Source organism: Pteronotus mesoamericanus, unplaced genomic scaffold (genome assembly GCF_021234165.1).
Source record: "Pteronotus mesoamericanus isolate MK-2021 breed Mesoamerican mustached bat unplaced genomic scaffold, CSHL_Meso_final contig_74, whole genome shotgun sequence".
Taxonomy (NCBI): domain Eukaryota; kingdom Metazoa; phylum Chordata; class Mammalia; order Chiroptera; family Mormoopidae; genus Pteronotus; species Pteronotus mesoamericanus.
Window position 1 is genome coordinate 1,323,347 of NW_026555247.1, and position 17,169 is coordinate 1,340,515.

Here is a 17,169-nt window from a genome sequence, read left to right on the forward strand (position 1 = left end):
TCTGAATGTATGAGTATTGCATTTATGTCATTTACTAGCTATGTGCTCTTTTGGCAAATGATTTGGTCTCTTGAAACCTCAGTTTCCTCAGCTAGAAAATGAAGTTAATGATACCTACCTTTTAGAGTATTATAAGAAATAATGAGATCATGTCTGTAAGGTGCTTACCACAGGTTCTGGCAACAGTGTTAACTGTTGTTATCAAAGTACTTATAAAGTAGACTACAATATTGGGTCTGTTCAATATTTTGATAGTATTTAGTTGATATAATAGCATTATCAGAACATAACCAGCTCAATACATATAATCTGAACAATGAGCTTTTGAATTATTACTATCAGTTAATATTTGACATTTGCTGTGTCTGTATTCTGTGGCAATCACTGTGTTGTCTTTCTCTGTATTATTGCATTTAATCTCCCTAGCAGTCCCATAATTTGTATGTTGTTATCCCACAACATACAAATTGATTTTGCTCTGACAACATACAAATTTTATAGAGAAGGCAATTGAAGGTTAGGGATAAGAAATAAAATGCTTGAGGTATGTGACTAGTAAGTGCCATCGATGGCCTGGAACCTACACCTGGTCTGAGTCCAAAGCATGGGCCCTAACTACCAAAGAGGTTTTAGCACCTCTTTCTTAATTATGCAGTCTAAAAAACACAAAGAGAGTCTCTTGTTAGATAGAATGACTCTACTTTGTCTTTAGGAAAAATAAAACACTGTGCTTCTCAAAGGCTTTAATTAATGAATAGGGAATCAAATATTGAAACATGAAGCTGTGATTTCATAAACTATCTTGAAATGAAAAAAGAACTATGACTGTTTTGTCAAGCCACAATTGCTTCCATGTATAACCCACTTCTTACTTGTTTTGCCTCTAGTCTCCAGCTCTTTTTTCACCTTGTGTCTACATTTAAAAATGTACTCTGCGTGTGTTATGAACAGCATACCCAGAAACATATCTTGGCATTAAAATTCCATGAAGTCCATGTTGGGAATCAGATTACTACCTTTATTTTTAGCTCTCAACACAATCACTCTTTCTATTGCACTTTTAAATATCCAGTGATAGTGTGATATTGAAAATAGCTCTTCTAGCCAAATATAAATCCTATGTTTGGTTTAATCGGACCAGACCCATTGATTGGCATTCATATAATTACATTACTGAGGCAGCTACCAGCCAGTGCCTCTCTTTTCCTCTCAATTTAGGACTACCCTCCTCATTTGCTGCTATATTTATCTGCCTTCTTTGCCATAAAAGGCTGGCTGTGTGGCTCTGACATTCTACTGCCTGACCACATGCAGTATTTTTGAACTGACCCCCAGGGTCCTGTCTTTAGCCCTGCCTCTTAACTTTTTCTTGGATTCAACCTACGTGGGTTTTTTATCTTTCATCCAGCTCCACAGCCACATCGGAACATTTCCACCATCATCACTCTTTTGGAAACTGGTAAGTGTGACATTGAGGCAGAAGAATGCACTTGATATTTTATGTGCTCAATAGCACTATGGTGTGTGTGGTTTCTTTCTATCTTCTGAGCTCAGCAGTTCTCTCAAAGAGATGTCAGGATACTAGAGAAATAGGAAAGTGGAGCCTCTGGGAAGGAAGACGAGAGCAACAGAATGCCAAGTTTTGCTGGCACAGCTATTTTCTCAGCTCATTGTATTCTTTTTAAATTAAGCTACCATTCCTGGAACTATAAGGAAATTATAATTGTCTCATATGGAACTGGAAGTGTGAATTAGATACTCTTTCCAAGTTATAATTCAGTAGTTTGGTTGAAATCCAAAATGGATGAGATAACAGGAATTCATGTGCGTTCAATCCTCCGTAAGCTTACAATATTCCCTGATACAAATTAGACCAAAAGGAAGTAAATTAACTCTGAAGTTGCTAGTGTCTAATTTAGTGATTTTGCTCTGACAATGCCATGTGGGTAAATGTAGGAGTGCATCATGATATTTCTAACCTGAAAATGATTAGGCAGTATTTCAGAGCAACATAGGTCCCCACATAGTGATCCTGAAGCTACATGTTCTGTGAATAATTTTTATCAGCTTTTGGCCTCTAATACCTGTACAAAAGTATCATATCAGGATTAGTATTTCTTCCTAAATTTCCAAATTATTTTCCAGCAGACAATGTAGGTATCAGAACAAAAGAAGACAACTAAACCATCTTTCCTCCGCACGTACTCTAGCTGTCATGCGTTGGGGATATTGCTCACTTACCTCAAGAGGTGGCAGTTGTACCTTCCTTCTAGAGGTCAGAGTTGTGGCAATCAGTTCTGTTCACTGAACACCAAACCTGTTTACTTGTAATTTGTTATCTATGTGCTTAGAATATTAAATATTGTTACAAGTAAATATGTTGGGAGAAAATAGAAGCACAGTAGAGTGGAAAATAGAAATGAGACAAGATATTTAAAGATACTATTTTGTGAAAATAATAGCATTTTAAGTCATTTAAGTTGTGACTTTAGCTTATAACATAATACATAGGAAGGCTGTTCATTATTTATCTGAATTTCATTCAAATAGCATTTGCCATGCTGCAATGTAGTATGTATCTTTACAGAAACTTATTATATTTATAACTGCCAAACATAATATACTTTTATATTAATATATTCTAGTCCTTTTGTTTTATCAAAATTTATCTAATAATTATTCATTACACATGATAATTCTGTGTATTTTAGAACACAAAACAGCAGTCTATTTAAGGGCTGAAGCAAAGTTGCTTGCTAGTGGCTATTTTTTTCCTCTTGAGAATTGTGATGTAGACTGATATCTTCCATGAACCCTAAGATAAATATTTCTGGAGTGAAGTTTGCTGGATTTTCTTCTCTAGGGAAACCATGTTGACTTTTTAAATAGTTTAAGTAAAAAAGTAGCTTTACACTTGACAAAAAATATGCCAAATTTAAAAGGATTCACTCATTTAGAACTTAAAAAGATTTGGAAAAATGACTATTTCAGAACAATTTTACTTGTAAAATTTAAAAATAACATTTCAGAACATGCACAAAAGCATTAAAAATTGAGGTAGGGGCTCCATAAAACTGTTACTTCATCCAGGGCTGTCAGTGTGGCTGCTAGGCTTCTGTCAGTGGGTACATTATTCAAGAAAGCTAATGCAACGGCAAAGTCTCCCCTCCCTATGCTAAGCAAACAAATCTTTTACTCATACTAGAACTGTTAGCTCAGGTTCACAATGCAAATGATACACTGATGACTGACTTTCTTCTTTATGTTAGAGAATTAGAAACCTTCATATTCTTAATGGAGCAAATTTTTCTGGTTTAACACTAAACATTTTTTAAGTGTTTGTGAGATTTAATAGAGCTCATTATATGACATAAGCATACTCCAGAGTTCAGTCTTAGGACTTCCTTTTATATTTACATTTATTCTAATCTTTTTTTTTTTTTTGCCTTTTTTCCATCCATAAACTGGTGTGTTCCAATTGTAGGTCTTCATCCTGAACCTTTACTCTGTACCCCAAAATCACATACCAAACTTCCCATTTAACATCTTCACTAGGATGTTTAGCAGGTATCTCAAATGTAGAATATCTTAAATCAATCTCTTCTTCCTCCATCCCAAACTGCTGTTTTCTTTTACTCTTGCCCAACTCAGTTAACAGCAACTGCAATCTTGCAATTAAGCAAAAACTTTGGAGTCATTTCTTATCCCTCTCTTTCTTTCACTCTCTAATCCAGTAATTTCAGCAAATGGTATTGATGAAAACCTTCAAAACATGTGCAGTCTGATTACTTCTCACACTTCCACTGCTATCGCTATCATCTCTAGCCTAGACTATGTAATGGCCTTTACATTAATTTGTTAGTGTTCCCATAGTAAAGTACCATAGTCTGGGTGCTTAAACAACAGCAATTTACCTTCTCACAATTCTAGAGGCTAGATATCTGAGGTCAAGGTATTGGCAGAGTTGGGTTTTTTCCTGAGGTCTTCCCTTGGCTTGGAGATGGTTGTTTTCTTCTGTGTCTTCACGAGATGTACATATCTGTGTCCTAATTTCTTCTTTATAGGGACAACAGTCTTATTGGATTAGAACCTACCCTAATGATTTCATTTTAACCTAGTTTCTTCTGTAAGACGCTATCTCCAAATATAGTCACATTCTGAAATACTGGCAGTAAGACTTCAACCTATGAATTTTGAGGAATACAAGTTAGCTCATTACAGCCTTCTAATTGGTCTCCTGGCTTTTATTCTTGCCCCTCAGCAGTCTGTTCTCCAGAATCAGCAAGAGTGATTCTCAGCTCAGAACCTTCTGATGGCATGCCCTGGGTGGTGTGACTCAGTGGATTGAGTACTGGCCTGTGAACCAAAGGGTCCCTGGTTTGATTCCCAGTCAGGGCACATGCGTGGGTTGTGGGCCAGGTTCCCAGTTGGGGGCACAAAAGGCAACCGCACATTGATATTTCTCTCCTTCTCTTTCTCCCTCCCTTCCCTTCTCACTAAAAATAAATAAGTAAGTAAAATCTTTTAAAAATGGGATAAAAAAAGAACCTTCTGATGGCTTCTCATTCTTTTCAGAAGACAAAGTCCTTAGAGTTGCCTGTAGGATCAAGCACTATGTGCCTTTTGCCTACCATTTCACCCAACAGCATCGTCTCCAATACCTTTCCCTGCAGCTTCCTCCCTTCATGCAGCCTCACTGGCTTATGTGCTACTCTTGGAGTATAACAAGCATGCTCACACCTCCAGCATTTGCAATGACTTAACATCTGGAATACTCTTCTCCCGGATATCCTCATGCTCAAATGCTACTTTCTGGTGAAGCTGTTTAAAATTGCTTCCCATCCCCCTTTAAAGCTTTATTTTTCTCCGTAGCATTTAGCACATTCTAATATACCTTATACTTTATTTATTGTCTATCTCCTGCAATAAGATATTAGTTTCTATATACGATTATCAGAGCTGGGATTTTGTTTGTTTTTTTCATCTCTATATTTCTTGTGCTAGAATAAGTACCGTATTCATAGTAGGTCTCAGTAATTATTTATTGAATGAAAACCACATTGGCTGTACACAGACTCTCCATCAATACCTGTTCTCCCAGATGAAGCCCCCATCAGAATAAAATGCAGAAAATTAGAAATATGTATTATGCAAGATCTGAGGAAAAGCACAATAGCCCTGGTATGGAAACTTTGTAAAGAATATATATATATGGAAGGAGCGGAGAGGAGAGGGAGAGAGGAAGGAAGAAAGGAAAAAGAAAGCTGCATAAGGATAGGCAGCCGGGAGGGGGCACATCTGGGCGTGAAGTATGATGTTTATTGAGTAACCAGTTACACTCAATTTCACATCATTTTTAATTTACTCTTTGGAAAAGATAAGAGTATTAATTTTTACACATTGTTTTAGGTAACTTGTTCTTGGGGATTTGTTTCTTAATTCACTCAAACACTGTTGCTTTCTTGTAGGTTGCCTGGTTCCCTGAAGACACATGATGTCTCTGCCGTTTTATCAGAAATTGCACCAGCACTATGATCGCAGCTACTATAACAATGACCTTCGCACCACCATGAGCCAGTACCACGAGCAGGAGAAGAAAAGTTCTGCCATTTACACCCACGGTTCCGCGGCCTACAGCAGCCGCTCGTCGGCTGCGCACCGCCAGGAATCCCAGGCCTTCAGCCGGGCATCAGAGGCCTCCTACCAGCAGCAGGCGTCCCGGGCCACCGAGTCCTCCTTCGCGTCTGCAGTCAGTCGGAAGGCGGCTTCAGCCTACGATTATGGCTACTCCCACGGGTATGTCAAAAGTAGCCTTCCAACCTTAGGGCAAAGGCACTGTCTCTAAATACTCCTTCCACATCACGTTTTCTTTTCTTTTTAAATCTGGCATCCCTGTATTTAAAAGAGGTGTGGAACAAGGCTGTATATTTGGGAGACCCGGGACTTCCGCCTACCTATTTCCCTTCACCCCAGCTCTTTTGAGTTTCACAAAGAGCTTCACAGTCACACTGAGGAGTCTTGCTTGATTTCTAGAAGCAGAGACGGTGTGCCACAAGGTGCATTCGCAGCAGCAGAGCCAGAAAATACCATTTCAACACTCACAACAGATTTCCTGGCTTTCAGAATGTTTTACTTAGATGAGAAGGCAGTAGAGAATTTAAAATTCACAGGTCACAGGCATCCCAACTTCAGCAAATACATGTTCTTTTTTTTCAGTATCTGAAAGACAATATTAAAATTTAGAACTGTTATTCAAACAGCAGATATTTTCTGGAGCAGGAGCATTTTATTAAAACATGCCCTATCCCAGTCAGCCTGCGAATACCGGGGTCAAACCTGGAGTTCCACAAAATTAGAATTATTAGCCCATTGCAATGAGGAAACAAGGGAGAGGAAAGAGAGTTACTGTAGGATTCTAGACAGAGTGGAATTTAGATGCAAGTCTGGTCTGCAAAGTGTACCAAGGGTACTGGGTCTTTTTTTGGAAACAGTAAGCTGAGGTAAGTGTGGACTGTCCTGCTAAGAAAGCCCTTGTGTGGAGCTCAGCCCCTGGGCTGGGGATCAGGCTGCTTTTCTGTGTCAACAGCTCCTGAGATCTTGCAGACAAGAGTGCAATGTCTCATTCTTACTGATAAAATTTCAAACAGCTGATAGTCTTTTACATTGGAAAAGAGAGTTTCCCAGTGAGCCTGTAGTCACTCAAAGAAGGAGGTTATCATGACACTTCCCAGCAGCAGTGCCCCTGGGAGAAATGTTTCCTGTGACTTTGCTGTTGGCTTCTCTGTTGTTCCAGCCTGCTGAGCAGATACTTACTTTCTAGGTCCAAGCTAATTTTCATTTTTTGTCAATACTCAGAAAGAAATGTTTTATGGGGGTTGAAAACCACTCACAAGATACATGTGATTTTATTAAAAATCTATCTACAGTCCTCAGAAAGAATTGCTGAATTTCAACACATAAAAATTTCTGGCTACATTGCAAATAACCACCTTCTGCCTCGAATTCTCTCCAAAGCATCTAGCATAGGTCACATTTTTTGTTATAAACACTAAAAAATGTATGTCTTATAAAATTTGAACCCACAAAGTAGCTGTTAGGACATCTGGAAAAAGCATTTATTTCTGGGAATTAAAAAAGTTATTGGGGAAATAACACAGTGGTTTGTATGAACAGAAGTGAGGAAGGTTTCTGAAGGCAGAAATTCCTGATTTCCTACTGGGATTAAGTAGCACCTGACCTATTGCCGTCATGTCACGGGCACTGACGGTGACCTCCTGGGAGCTTCTGCTATGTTCAGTAACAGAGCCAGAGTCCCATGGGGTTTACCTGAAATGTACGATGTCAACATTCTGAAATTCCATTTAAAATGGAACAGGATCATTTTGCAATCTCACTTTCAAGAGTCATATTCTGCCACTGGATATTCATTAGGACCTTGAATTGGCTGCAAATGTGGAAATATTGTCACTGAGTGGAATTCATTTCTTTTAGCACTTGCTTGAAGTGAACTGCCTCACACAGGAAAGTTGGGAGGAATTAACACCATGTGTATGTGATAGCATCATTTTGATCTCTTGAGCAATGTTCTGCAGATAAGTTTAATAACCTCATTTAGGAAAGCAGCTGTCTTTTAAGAAAGGAGGGTTGTATTTTAAATATTCATTTTCTTGGACTATCTGTGCTGAGTCTATAGAGGATGAGTATTTTTATTCTCATACCATGTTAATGTAATTCCTTGTGTTCTTATTTCATTTTCCCAATTCTGTAGAATCTATCATATTCCCAATGCTGTAGAATCTATAGTATTTTTGAATTTGTACTTTTGACTTCTTTACGTCTTCAACTCTATTGCTAAATTTTATATTAAAATTATTTTAATTTTACACAAATCCTTCTTTTAACCACATGTGCAATATTTATGTTTATTTACAATCTGGTCTATTACATCAAACATTAGTAATTGAACTTTTGGAAATTTTTATATTTTATTTAGAAAACATTTGCTCTATACAATCTTTGAAAGACTTAGTCATTTTAGCTATAAAGAGCCTCACATAATAAACTTTCTATAGGAAATGGAACTGTAACTTTTTCTATAGTCAACCTTACATCTTGTTCCTTCCTGCTATGTATATATTTATGTAGGTAGGTATTTATTGGCTTGTTATGTTTACACAACTCAAACTTCTTGGTAAAAACATGTTGACCTAGAAATGTTGGCCTAGAAACAAGAAAGGGAAGAAAATGCCTACCTAATTCTGGGAATATTTTAGTCTTTCTTTTATTAGACCTGGAGCTAACAGGTGCATCTTTGAATATTTCAAAACCTTCGTAATTCCTATAGGTTCTATTTTAGCTTTTTCAAAATGGAGCAACTTTTTCCTGCTAAATGAAACTATCTCTGTTTAGATTGTGAACAGTGTTGTTGATTAAATAAACCCCCTAGGGTTGGAACTGCACTTCTGCACAGTATATGTAAGCACTAGGTGTGATCTAATTTTAGCCTCTGCTTCGTAGTTAGATGCCTAGTGTTAAAGTGGAAACTAGGGAGATTTATGTTGTGCTCAGGAGTTGGCTGACCTCAGTCTTAAGAACAATGGCTCATTCAGTGTCAGTGTGGCTATTGCACAGATCAGTTACCAATTGCATTTTGAGCCAAAGTTATAAAATAAATTCTGGAGGCTTATTCTAAATGCCTTTATTATTAGTCATGGTGAGAAAAAAAATCTAAAGTAAAGAAAATAATTCAGGAAAACAAAATAACACAAGATTACCATATTATGCTAGCAATCCATAAATACTATAAGGAACTAAAAGATAAATGGTACTCATGGCCACTTTGCAACCATTAGGCAAGATTTCTTAACCTCTGTCCATAAAGAGATTCCAGCAGGCTTGGGTGATCTGAAGATATACGCAAAATTATGCACAGATGAGAATTTTTTTGCTGAAAAGGGCTGTAGCTTTCATCAAATTCTCAGAGAACTTTTTGAGTCAACAATGGTCAGAACTATTGCTCTAGAGAGTCTACATATACACCAGAGAGCCCAGGTGTGACCTGAGAATCCCTTTCCTAATGCCAATATTATAAAGATTTAAGATGAAATAAGGCAGATGTTTACAGATAATGTGGTATTATAGAAAACAAGTTACCTTTTCTTTTGAGTAAGCTGGATCATACATTAAGATGGAAATAATAAAAGAAATATTATATTTGGTAAGAATGAATAACTTTAAAAAATCAGTGAGCAACAAAGGACAGTTCTTGGATGACAGGATTTAGAGTTGTCTCAACCCTCTGTGATAATGGTAAACATTTAATTGTATGATTCTAAGCAAATTAAAATTGAGCACATATGATACAATTAACACAGCATCACATTAGCCCTGAGAAGTAGAAATTATTATCCTTACTTTACAAAAGAGAAAATTGTAGACCAAAAAGATTAAATGACCTTTGTTACATTAAAAAGTAGTAGAGCAGTGACTTGAACTCCCCCCTACGAAGATTCCCCACCTCTTTTTATAGGAACCCGCTGCCAATTACAGTCAGCAACTCCCCTTGACCACACTGTCACCAGATTTCTCTTGAAACATCAATATGTGAATTTGTATTATGCTTCCTTTTATTTGCCCTTCCTCTGGAGAAGCCATTGAGCACCCAAATAACCAAGAGTTAGAGCAAGGAACAGTAGATGGACAGGAACAAATTTCAAGACAAAAAATCCTAGGGCATTCATGAATGCCAAGCCTGGAACCTTACAGGTTCTTTAACTTGTCACTTAGAATCAAACAGAGACTCACAAGGGACTCTGGAGGACACCAGTTTGGGGATGAGAAAACTGAGGCTTCAGTGACTTGCCCAGGAAAGTCTGCCTAACTTTAAATTGTGTCCCTGATCTACACTCGTCATGTTAACTGGTTCCCTTCTGCTACTATCCTGATAATAACCTTTTTTTGGAATTACTAGAGTTTGCAAAGAACATGTTAATGGTCAAACTAATTCTAATTCAGACACAAGATACCAGTGCTGAAAATAGAGACCACTAAACACAGAAACCTCCACTTTTTATTGGTGGATCTGATTACAGGAAGGTCTGAGTGGGACCTGAAAACTTGCTTCATCTCCCTCTCCCACAGAGTTGCAAAATATGTTACCAAAGAAATATGCTGCCTCCTGGACATTTTTGTGTCTTGATCTCAGTGACTGGTGTCAGTTTGGTGTCCACTTTCTACATACACATTTCCAGATATTATAATGGGAAATGAATATCCTTTGTGATCAAACAGGGCCATGTATACAGTAGTTCTCCCTTATTCGCAGTTTTGCATTCTGCAGTTTCAATTACCCACAGTTAACCTTGGTCCAAAAATATTAAATAGAAAATTCCAGAAATAAATATTCCAAAAGTTTTAAATTGCATGCCACTTGAGTATTGTGATGAAATCTCACACTGTCTGGCACTGTCCCACCCAAAATGTGAATCATTCTTTTGTGTGTTTATCCACACTGTATACAATAACTGCCTGTTAGTCACTTAGTAGATGTCTGGTTATCAGATTGACTGTCTTGGTATTGCAGTGCTTTTATTCAAGTAACCCTTATTTTACTTAAGAATCATCCCAAAGTGCAAGAGTGGTGATACTGGCAATTCAGATATGCCATGGAGAAGCCATAACGTGCTTCCTTTAAGTGAAAAGGTATATATATTTTAGAAAAAAAAACATAGTATATATAGGGTTCCCACTGGACATCTCAGAATATGTCTCCTTGGATAAGAGGGGACTACTGTTCTTGCAATTAGGCTTATGATGTTGAATAAGCTACTTAAACTCTCAGTTTCTTCATCTGACAAATGAGAAAAATGATTGTTCCTCAGGTTGGGAGGTCTTAAAGATATAATCATAATAATGTTTAGAATGATGGCTGTCACATGGGGAACACTCAGTGAAGTTTAGGTATTGCTGTTTATTCCTTCAGTAAATATTTACCAATTGCCCATGTGTGCTAAGTAGTGCTCTAGGTGCTCAGAATAAATTACTGATCAAAACTGACAAAGATCCCTGCCCTTATGGAGCATATATTCTAACATGTAGATATATGCCATAAACAATAATCTAAAAGGACATTAAATTTTATATTATACAAGAAGGTAATAAATGTTATGAAAGTAGTAAAATTAGAGTAGGGTAAGAGATATTAGGTATGTAGGGTGGAGTGCAGAATGCAATTTTCAATAGGGTAGTCAGGCCTCATTGAGAAGGTTATATCTGAGCAAAGACCTGAAGTAGCTTAGGGAGTTCGCCATGAACTTATCTTGGGGAAAGGCACACCAGGTGTCAGTTAACAGCCACTGCAAGGCCTCACAGCAAGGAACAGCATCCAGACCAGTGAGGGGATAGAGGAGTGAGGGGAAGAGTAGATGGAAAAGATGTCAGAGGGGTAATGGACAGAGCATCAATCATGTTGACCTCTGTGGGCTGCTGTAAAGACTGTATTCTCAGATAAAGGGGGGCCTGTGGCAGAGTTTTGAGCAGGAGAGTGACATGGTCTGATTTAAGTTATATTGGAATCACTGTGGCTGTTGTGTGGAGGACAGACTATGGGGCACAAAAAAAAGGCAGGTTAGCCAGTCCAGGCAAGAGCTGGTGATGCGCAGTAAGAAAGGATGTTGTGAACAGTGGTCCTATTTTTGGATTCATTAGTTTTTGCCAAATTCAAAACTCCATCCAATTTTTCACAGAGCTCTTAAGATCCATTAAGTTCCCATGGGGTTTTGAGGCTGCAATAAGATCCATGAGATGGTCTGTATACAGTGGATCGTCTGAGACTCTATGTAGCATTATGACAATGGTAAAACTATTTGTTTCTTCTCCATTCCCAAAGATTCCATTGGAATACATTTTTTCTGTTGTTACTGCCTTTTATGGTACTTACTAAGAAAAACACCTGAAATAACCATAGTTGTATGGAGATTGAAAGCCGTCTGCAGATTCAGATGGCTAAACCTGAATTATGTGAAACAACTGAACCAATAGACTGTTATGGGAAATAAGTTTGCTTGAAAAGTTGTTATTATATCAAGATTTTATATTCCAGGAACAGCTTTATGGCCTATTCTCTAAATAAAATTATTATTATTATACATAAGGAAAAATATATCATAAATTAGATAAATATATACACACGCAATATATATTATACAGTAGGTCCTCAAATAACATCATTTCATTCAATGTTGTTCCATTATAATGTTGATGAGAAAAAATCAATCGATTTCAGCCAGAGGCACGGTCTGTGTGTAGTTCGCGCGTTTTCCCCATGTCTGAGTGGGTTTTCTCCAGGTACTTCAGTTTCCTCCTTCATTCCACGATGTTTGTGTGCGGTGAATTGGCATGTCTATGCTGCCCCAGTGTGAGTGAGTGTGGGTGTGAGTGGCCCTGCAATGGAAGGCTGTCCCATCCACGGTGGGCTCCCACCTTGTGCCATGAGCAGCCAGGAAAGGCTCAGGCTGCCCATGACCCTGCTCTGGAGTAAGAAGATTGGAAAATCATTGTCATTCTTGTTTTTATTAATATTTCTTAAATGTATGTTTATTTCAATGTTTAATATTAGAAGTGTTTTGCTCTTTATTTAAAAGTTTGGTGATGTTTTTGTGACCAAAAATATGCTGTAAGACCTTAACTTATATTTATATCAATTAACCTGTGGTAAAATTTATTTTATCACATGTTGTTTCACTTAAAGTTGCAGTTTCCAAGGATCTACCAACCACATTATGTGAAGACTTACTGTACAACATCCTGGGATTTGTCTCCCAGAATTTAAGTACCAAGAAAATGACAACTCATATTACTTCCTATACAGTTGGAGAAGGTCAGAGGAAAATCTAATGAAAACCAAAAAACCAGTTAGTTCCTTAAAAGGCAGTTAAGTTATATTCTGAATCCCAAAGATAAACCCTAAGTCCCAGGAGAGAGCTCTCACCATGCACCAGTCTCCTGCCTCCACTTCACTGCTGTAAATGAGTAGCTTGTTGGCAGAGAAAGAACTGGGAGTCTCAGTTCTGGTAATACCAGTTTCATATAATCAGCAATTTGTAGATGCATACAACTGTGGAATGTTAAAGCAAGAGTAGAAAAGCTCATCTAATTCAAGCTCTTCCTTTTACAGACATTTGAACCAAGACCCAGAGAGATGCTATTCATTCTCTGCTACTTGTGCTTTACTTTTACTCTACATTGAAAATACTATTTGTCGGATTATTCTGCAGGTTAAATTCAAGTTTAAATATTACAAGATACCCACAGAATGACATTAATCTTCTATGGGCAGGTGGATCATGCTGTGAGAATGAAAGCATGTCCTTTAATAGAGTGGGAATCAAATGAGTCAGCCGAAGGTAGAGGGAGGACAAAGCTGTTACCTCCCTGGGCTTGGAGGTGAAATGTTAGCTCTGCCCACTGTCCATTGTGAAGCTCTGCCACACGGTGGGCTATAACTGAGCTTCCCCGCGGAGATCTCTGAATTCTGGAAGGCCAAGGGATCCATTGCAACAGGCTTGACCTTTTCCACAGCAGTTTTTATAGATGAAATGAGAAATCAGAAGCACTTCAAATAAGGTAACTTTCATAAAATGTCTAGTAAACCAGAAGGACCATCTCCAAACTGGAATGAGATGTGGGTTTCTAGGCTGCTTTGTAAATAGGTTAATAAGACCAATCTTTATAAGTCCTGGACAATTTTCAGTATGCAGACTTAGACTCTATAAGGCATCTCCTGATATCACTGAGAAGTGTCCTGCATAATACAATTGCTAGGAAATATGGGGTAAACTCTCATTTCTGCTTAAAAATAGGTCATAATCTAGTCTGGTTAAATTGATTTCTGAAACAGTCAGAAACAGACAAAAACTAAAGAGTATATGTAGATAAGAACCATAAAAAATTTAAATCTCTCAGTGCTTTACCCATCCACCCTTTCTGGAACACATGACTGTTCTACATTCATGGTGAGAAGTGGTTCAGACTCTCATGGTATTTGCTTCTAGATCATGGCTATACATTAGCTGGGAACAGTGACTGAAAAGAAGAGCACAATGTTACTTCTCAGTAGAAACTTAAATAATAAAAACAATAAATACAAAAAAAACTATGGCTATATTTCTATTAGCTAAATTTAAAAAAATAAAAAATACTAAAAATGAGGTAGTTTTATGGGCAAAAGACTGAAATGGAGAGGGGGATAAAAAATAAGTCTGCACTGTGGCTTATCCTGGGCACCCTGGCACCACCAGTGGGTACTACCTAGGCAGGTATGGAGGGGCTCCCCGAGGGCCTCCCTTTCCCAGGCAAACTCAGGATCCACTGTATGGTTGCTTTGCTGCAGTAGCTGGACAGGATGGGCAAACAGATGCTGATGAATTACAGGGATGCCTGTCACAGTTGGGCATTGCTGGAGGATACAAACCTTTTAACCTGGAGACTTGTCGGCTTATGGCTTCAATGCTGGATAGGGATCTGTCAGGCATAATAGGCTTCAGTGAATTTAAAGAACTCTAGTCTGTACTGAATGGCTGGAGACAACATTTCATCAAGTGTGACATCAATAGTGTGGAATAGTGTGGATCCTCAAGAATTGTAGAAGGCCCTGATGACAGTAAGATTTTGGTTGAGTCTCCAGTCCATGAATGCAAAACGTCACAGCACCAATGGAAAGACCACCTTCAATGAGATGACTACTACATTGCCTGCTGTGTCAAACTGTGAGCTCTGCCTGCTAGCTTTTGAACATGGGATGCTCAACAAGGTGCTGTGAATTTCCCATGTGATGATTTCATTTGGTGTGCCATGAGTATTTAAATCAAGAGGAAGCTGTTTGAATGTAATCAACTTTCCTGCTGGAGTTCTTTCTTGCTCTCACTCCTTGCCTTCAGTAATGTGTGTACATTTGCATTGCCACTATTCCTTTGTTTACATCTGAACTTTTGCTTTAAGTTTAGATATTAAATTCTTTGGAATTTTATTTTTTAAAAAGATAGTGTAGGGTAAATAATGCAAAAAATAAAAACAAAAATAAAAGCCAAGGGATGCTTATTTATTTTGACACTGCATGTCCGTAAATTTCAAGAGTGATGTTAGCCAAACTAAATTCATACTTGTATATTATGAGAAAATGTTTCTGCATAGTGTATTAGCAAAAGATTAGCTCTTTTCAATTTCCTATTTGTCCACTAACTTTGATGTTCTCCTGAAACCTATATAAGTTTGCAGATTGGGAAATCAGAGAATCAAAAATTCAGTAGAGTGTTGAGCCTGATATGATGCCAATTTCAAAGGAAGAGCATAGAGCAAAACTGCTCTAGCTCAAAAGTAGGTCCAAAATAACTTTTTCACAAAAGCCTAAAGTAAATATTTTCTTTCAAGAGGGGAAAATGTGATCAGTAGAAAAGCTGACATAAGAAAACAGAGTGTGAACTTCAAGTGCTTGTTCATGATGCTCCTGGAGGTTCTGGCGATGAGAGAAATGAAACATCAGACACCAGAAGTCCTGGGAGGAGTGGCTAACTAAATGAGCAATGACAGCCAAGAAGTGCCATTCTCAAGAAGCTGTCCCATAGTTCACTAAAACCACTGCCTCCTCCTTCTTCTGGTAAACAGCTGAGCATTTTGTTTTCAAGCAACAGCAGTAAGTTGTAAATGTATATAAACATTCCATTTTAAAGGAAAAGTTTCGTAATAAAAATGAGTTCAGCTCTTTTATGGACACTTAGTAGAGTCTAATGGCAACACATGGATAATTCAACAATGAAAATTAAGCTTTAAGTTTTAAGCTTTTGTACTTATAGCTCATCCTGGGATGTCCTACCCATCTTTCAGCGTCCAGCTTTTCACAGAGGATTCTCTGATAACCCAAGACAGAAATTCTCTCTCAAACCTGTCAATTCTCGTTTTGTTTGAGATATATAGAATACTAGTCTTTCTGTTTATCTGCCTGCCTTCCTTCTGTATTTCTAGCCTTTCTTGCTTGATTAACATAATACAACATGTCAGGCTTCGTAGCATTTACTGCCCTATAAGATGTAAAGCTCTCAGAAAATAAGGGCCTTTATCTTCATATCTCCCTCCTGTCCCAGTGGTAAGCACAGTATTTTTCACACAGTGGATGCTGAATAAGTTCCTGTCAAATAAAAATAAAACCTGAAAATTTCAATGGTACTCTAATATATAACACAATCTGAAAGGCTATTGTTCATAATGTTTGAAGTCAACTTATTCCCACTTTATAAAATATCAGCTGGATTGCATGCTAAGTTTATGTTTAACCCTATAGGAAACGACTCAATTATTTTCCACACAGTTGTAACCATTTTATATTCCCATAACAATGTATGAGGAGCCCAGTTTATCATATCCTTGCCAACATTAGTTACTTTTGTCTTACTTACTACAGCCATTCTAGTAGGTGTGTAGTGAGATCTCATTGGATAGTGTAATATGGTATATTAAACTGATTTTTAAAATGTTAAATAAACTTTGCATTCCTGGGATAAATTCCACTTGGTTTTATATGTTGTTGTGTTCAGTGTGCTAATTTTTTTAAGGATTTTTGCCTCTATGTTCATGTATAATACTAGACTGTAGTTTTATTACAATGTCTTTGTTCAGTTTTGATTTTAGATAATACTGGCCTTAGAGAATGAATTGGGAAGTGTTCCCTTCTGTTTTTGAAAAAAGTGGGAATGATTGGTATTGTTCTTTAAATATCTGGTGGAATTCCAGATGGGCAAACAGATGCTGATGGAAGGATGCGGTGAAAGGATGTTTCATTGTGGGAAGATTTTAAATTATTAATTCAATTCCTTTACTTTTTCTTGGTCTGTTCAAATTTTTAAAAATTTCTTCTTGAATAAATTTTGGTAATTTAATTAATAGGAATTTTTCCATTTCATCTAAGCTTTCTAATATATTGGCATGAAACATCTATAAATTTTTGATAAATATGCTAAGGAATTTAATAGGTGGAAGGAGAGCCTTCAACAAATGATGCTGGCATGAAACATCTATACAATTTCTTTGTGAGCCTCTTAATTTCTGTAGGGATGGTAATGTCTCCTATTTCATTCTTGATTTTGATAATTTGTCTCTTCTCTCTTTTTTTGTGGTGAA

General features: G+C 37.4%; 1 protein-coding gene and 1 pseudogene across 2 annotated transcripts in view; both read left to right on the forward strand.

Annotated features, from left to right (window-relative positions):
- The first annotated feature begins 1,144 nt into the window (after positions 1-1,144).
- The window catches only part of MYOM1 (myomesin 1), a 138,431-nt gene continuing 122,406 nt past the window's right edge, over positions 1,145-17,169 (forward strand). The window contains exons 1-2 of one of the 2 annotated variants that reach the window (XM_054583405.1): positions 1,145-1,459; positions 5,469-5,796. In XM_054583405.1, the coding sequence (XP_054439380.1) occupies positions 5,492-5,796 (305 nt within the window). In that variant the 5' untranslated portion in view covers positions 1,145-1,459; positions 5,469-5,491. The remainder of the gene's footprint in view (positions 1,460-5,468; positions 5,797-17,169) is intronic. The other variant, XM_054583406.1, reaches the window with a different exon arrangement.
- On the forward strand, positions 7,249-17,169 carry LOC129078791 (sorcin-like; annotated as a pseudogene).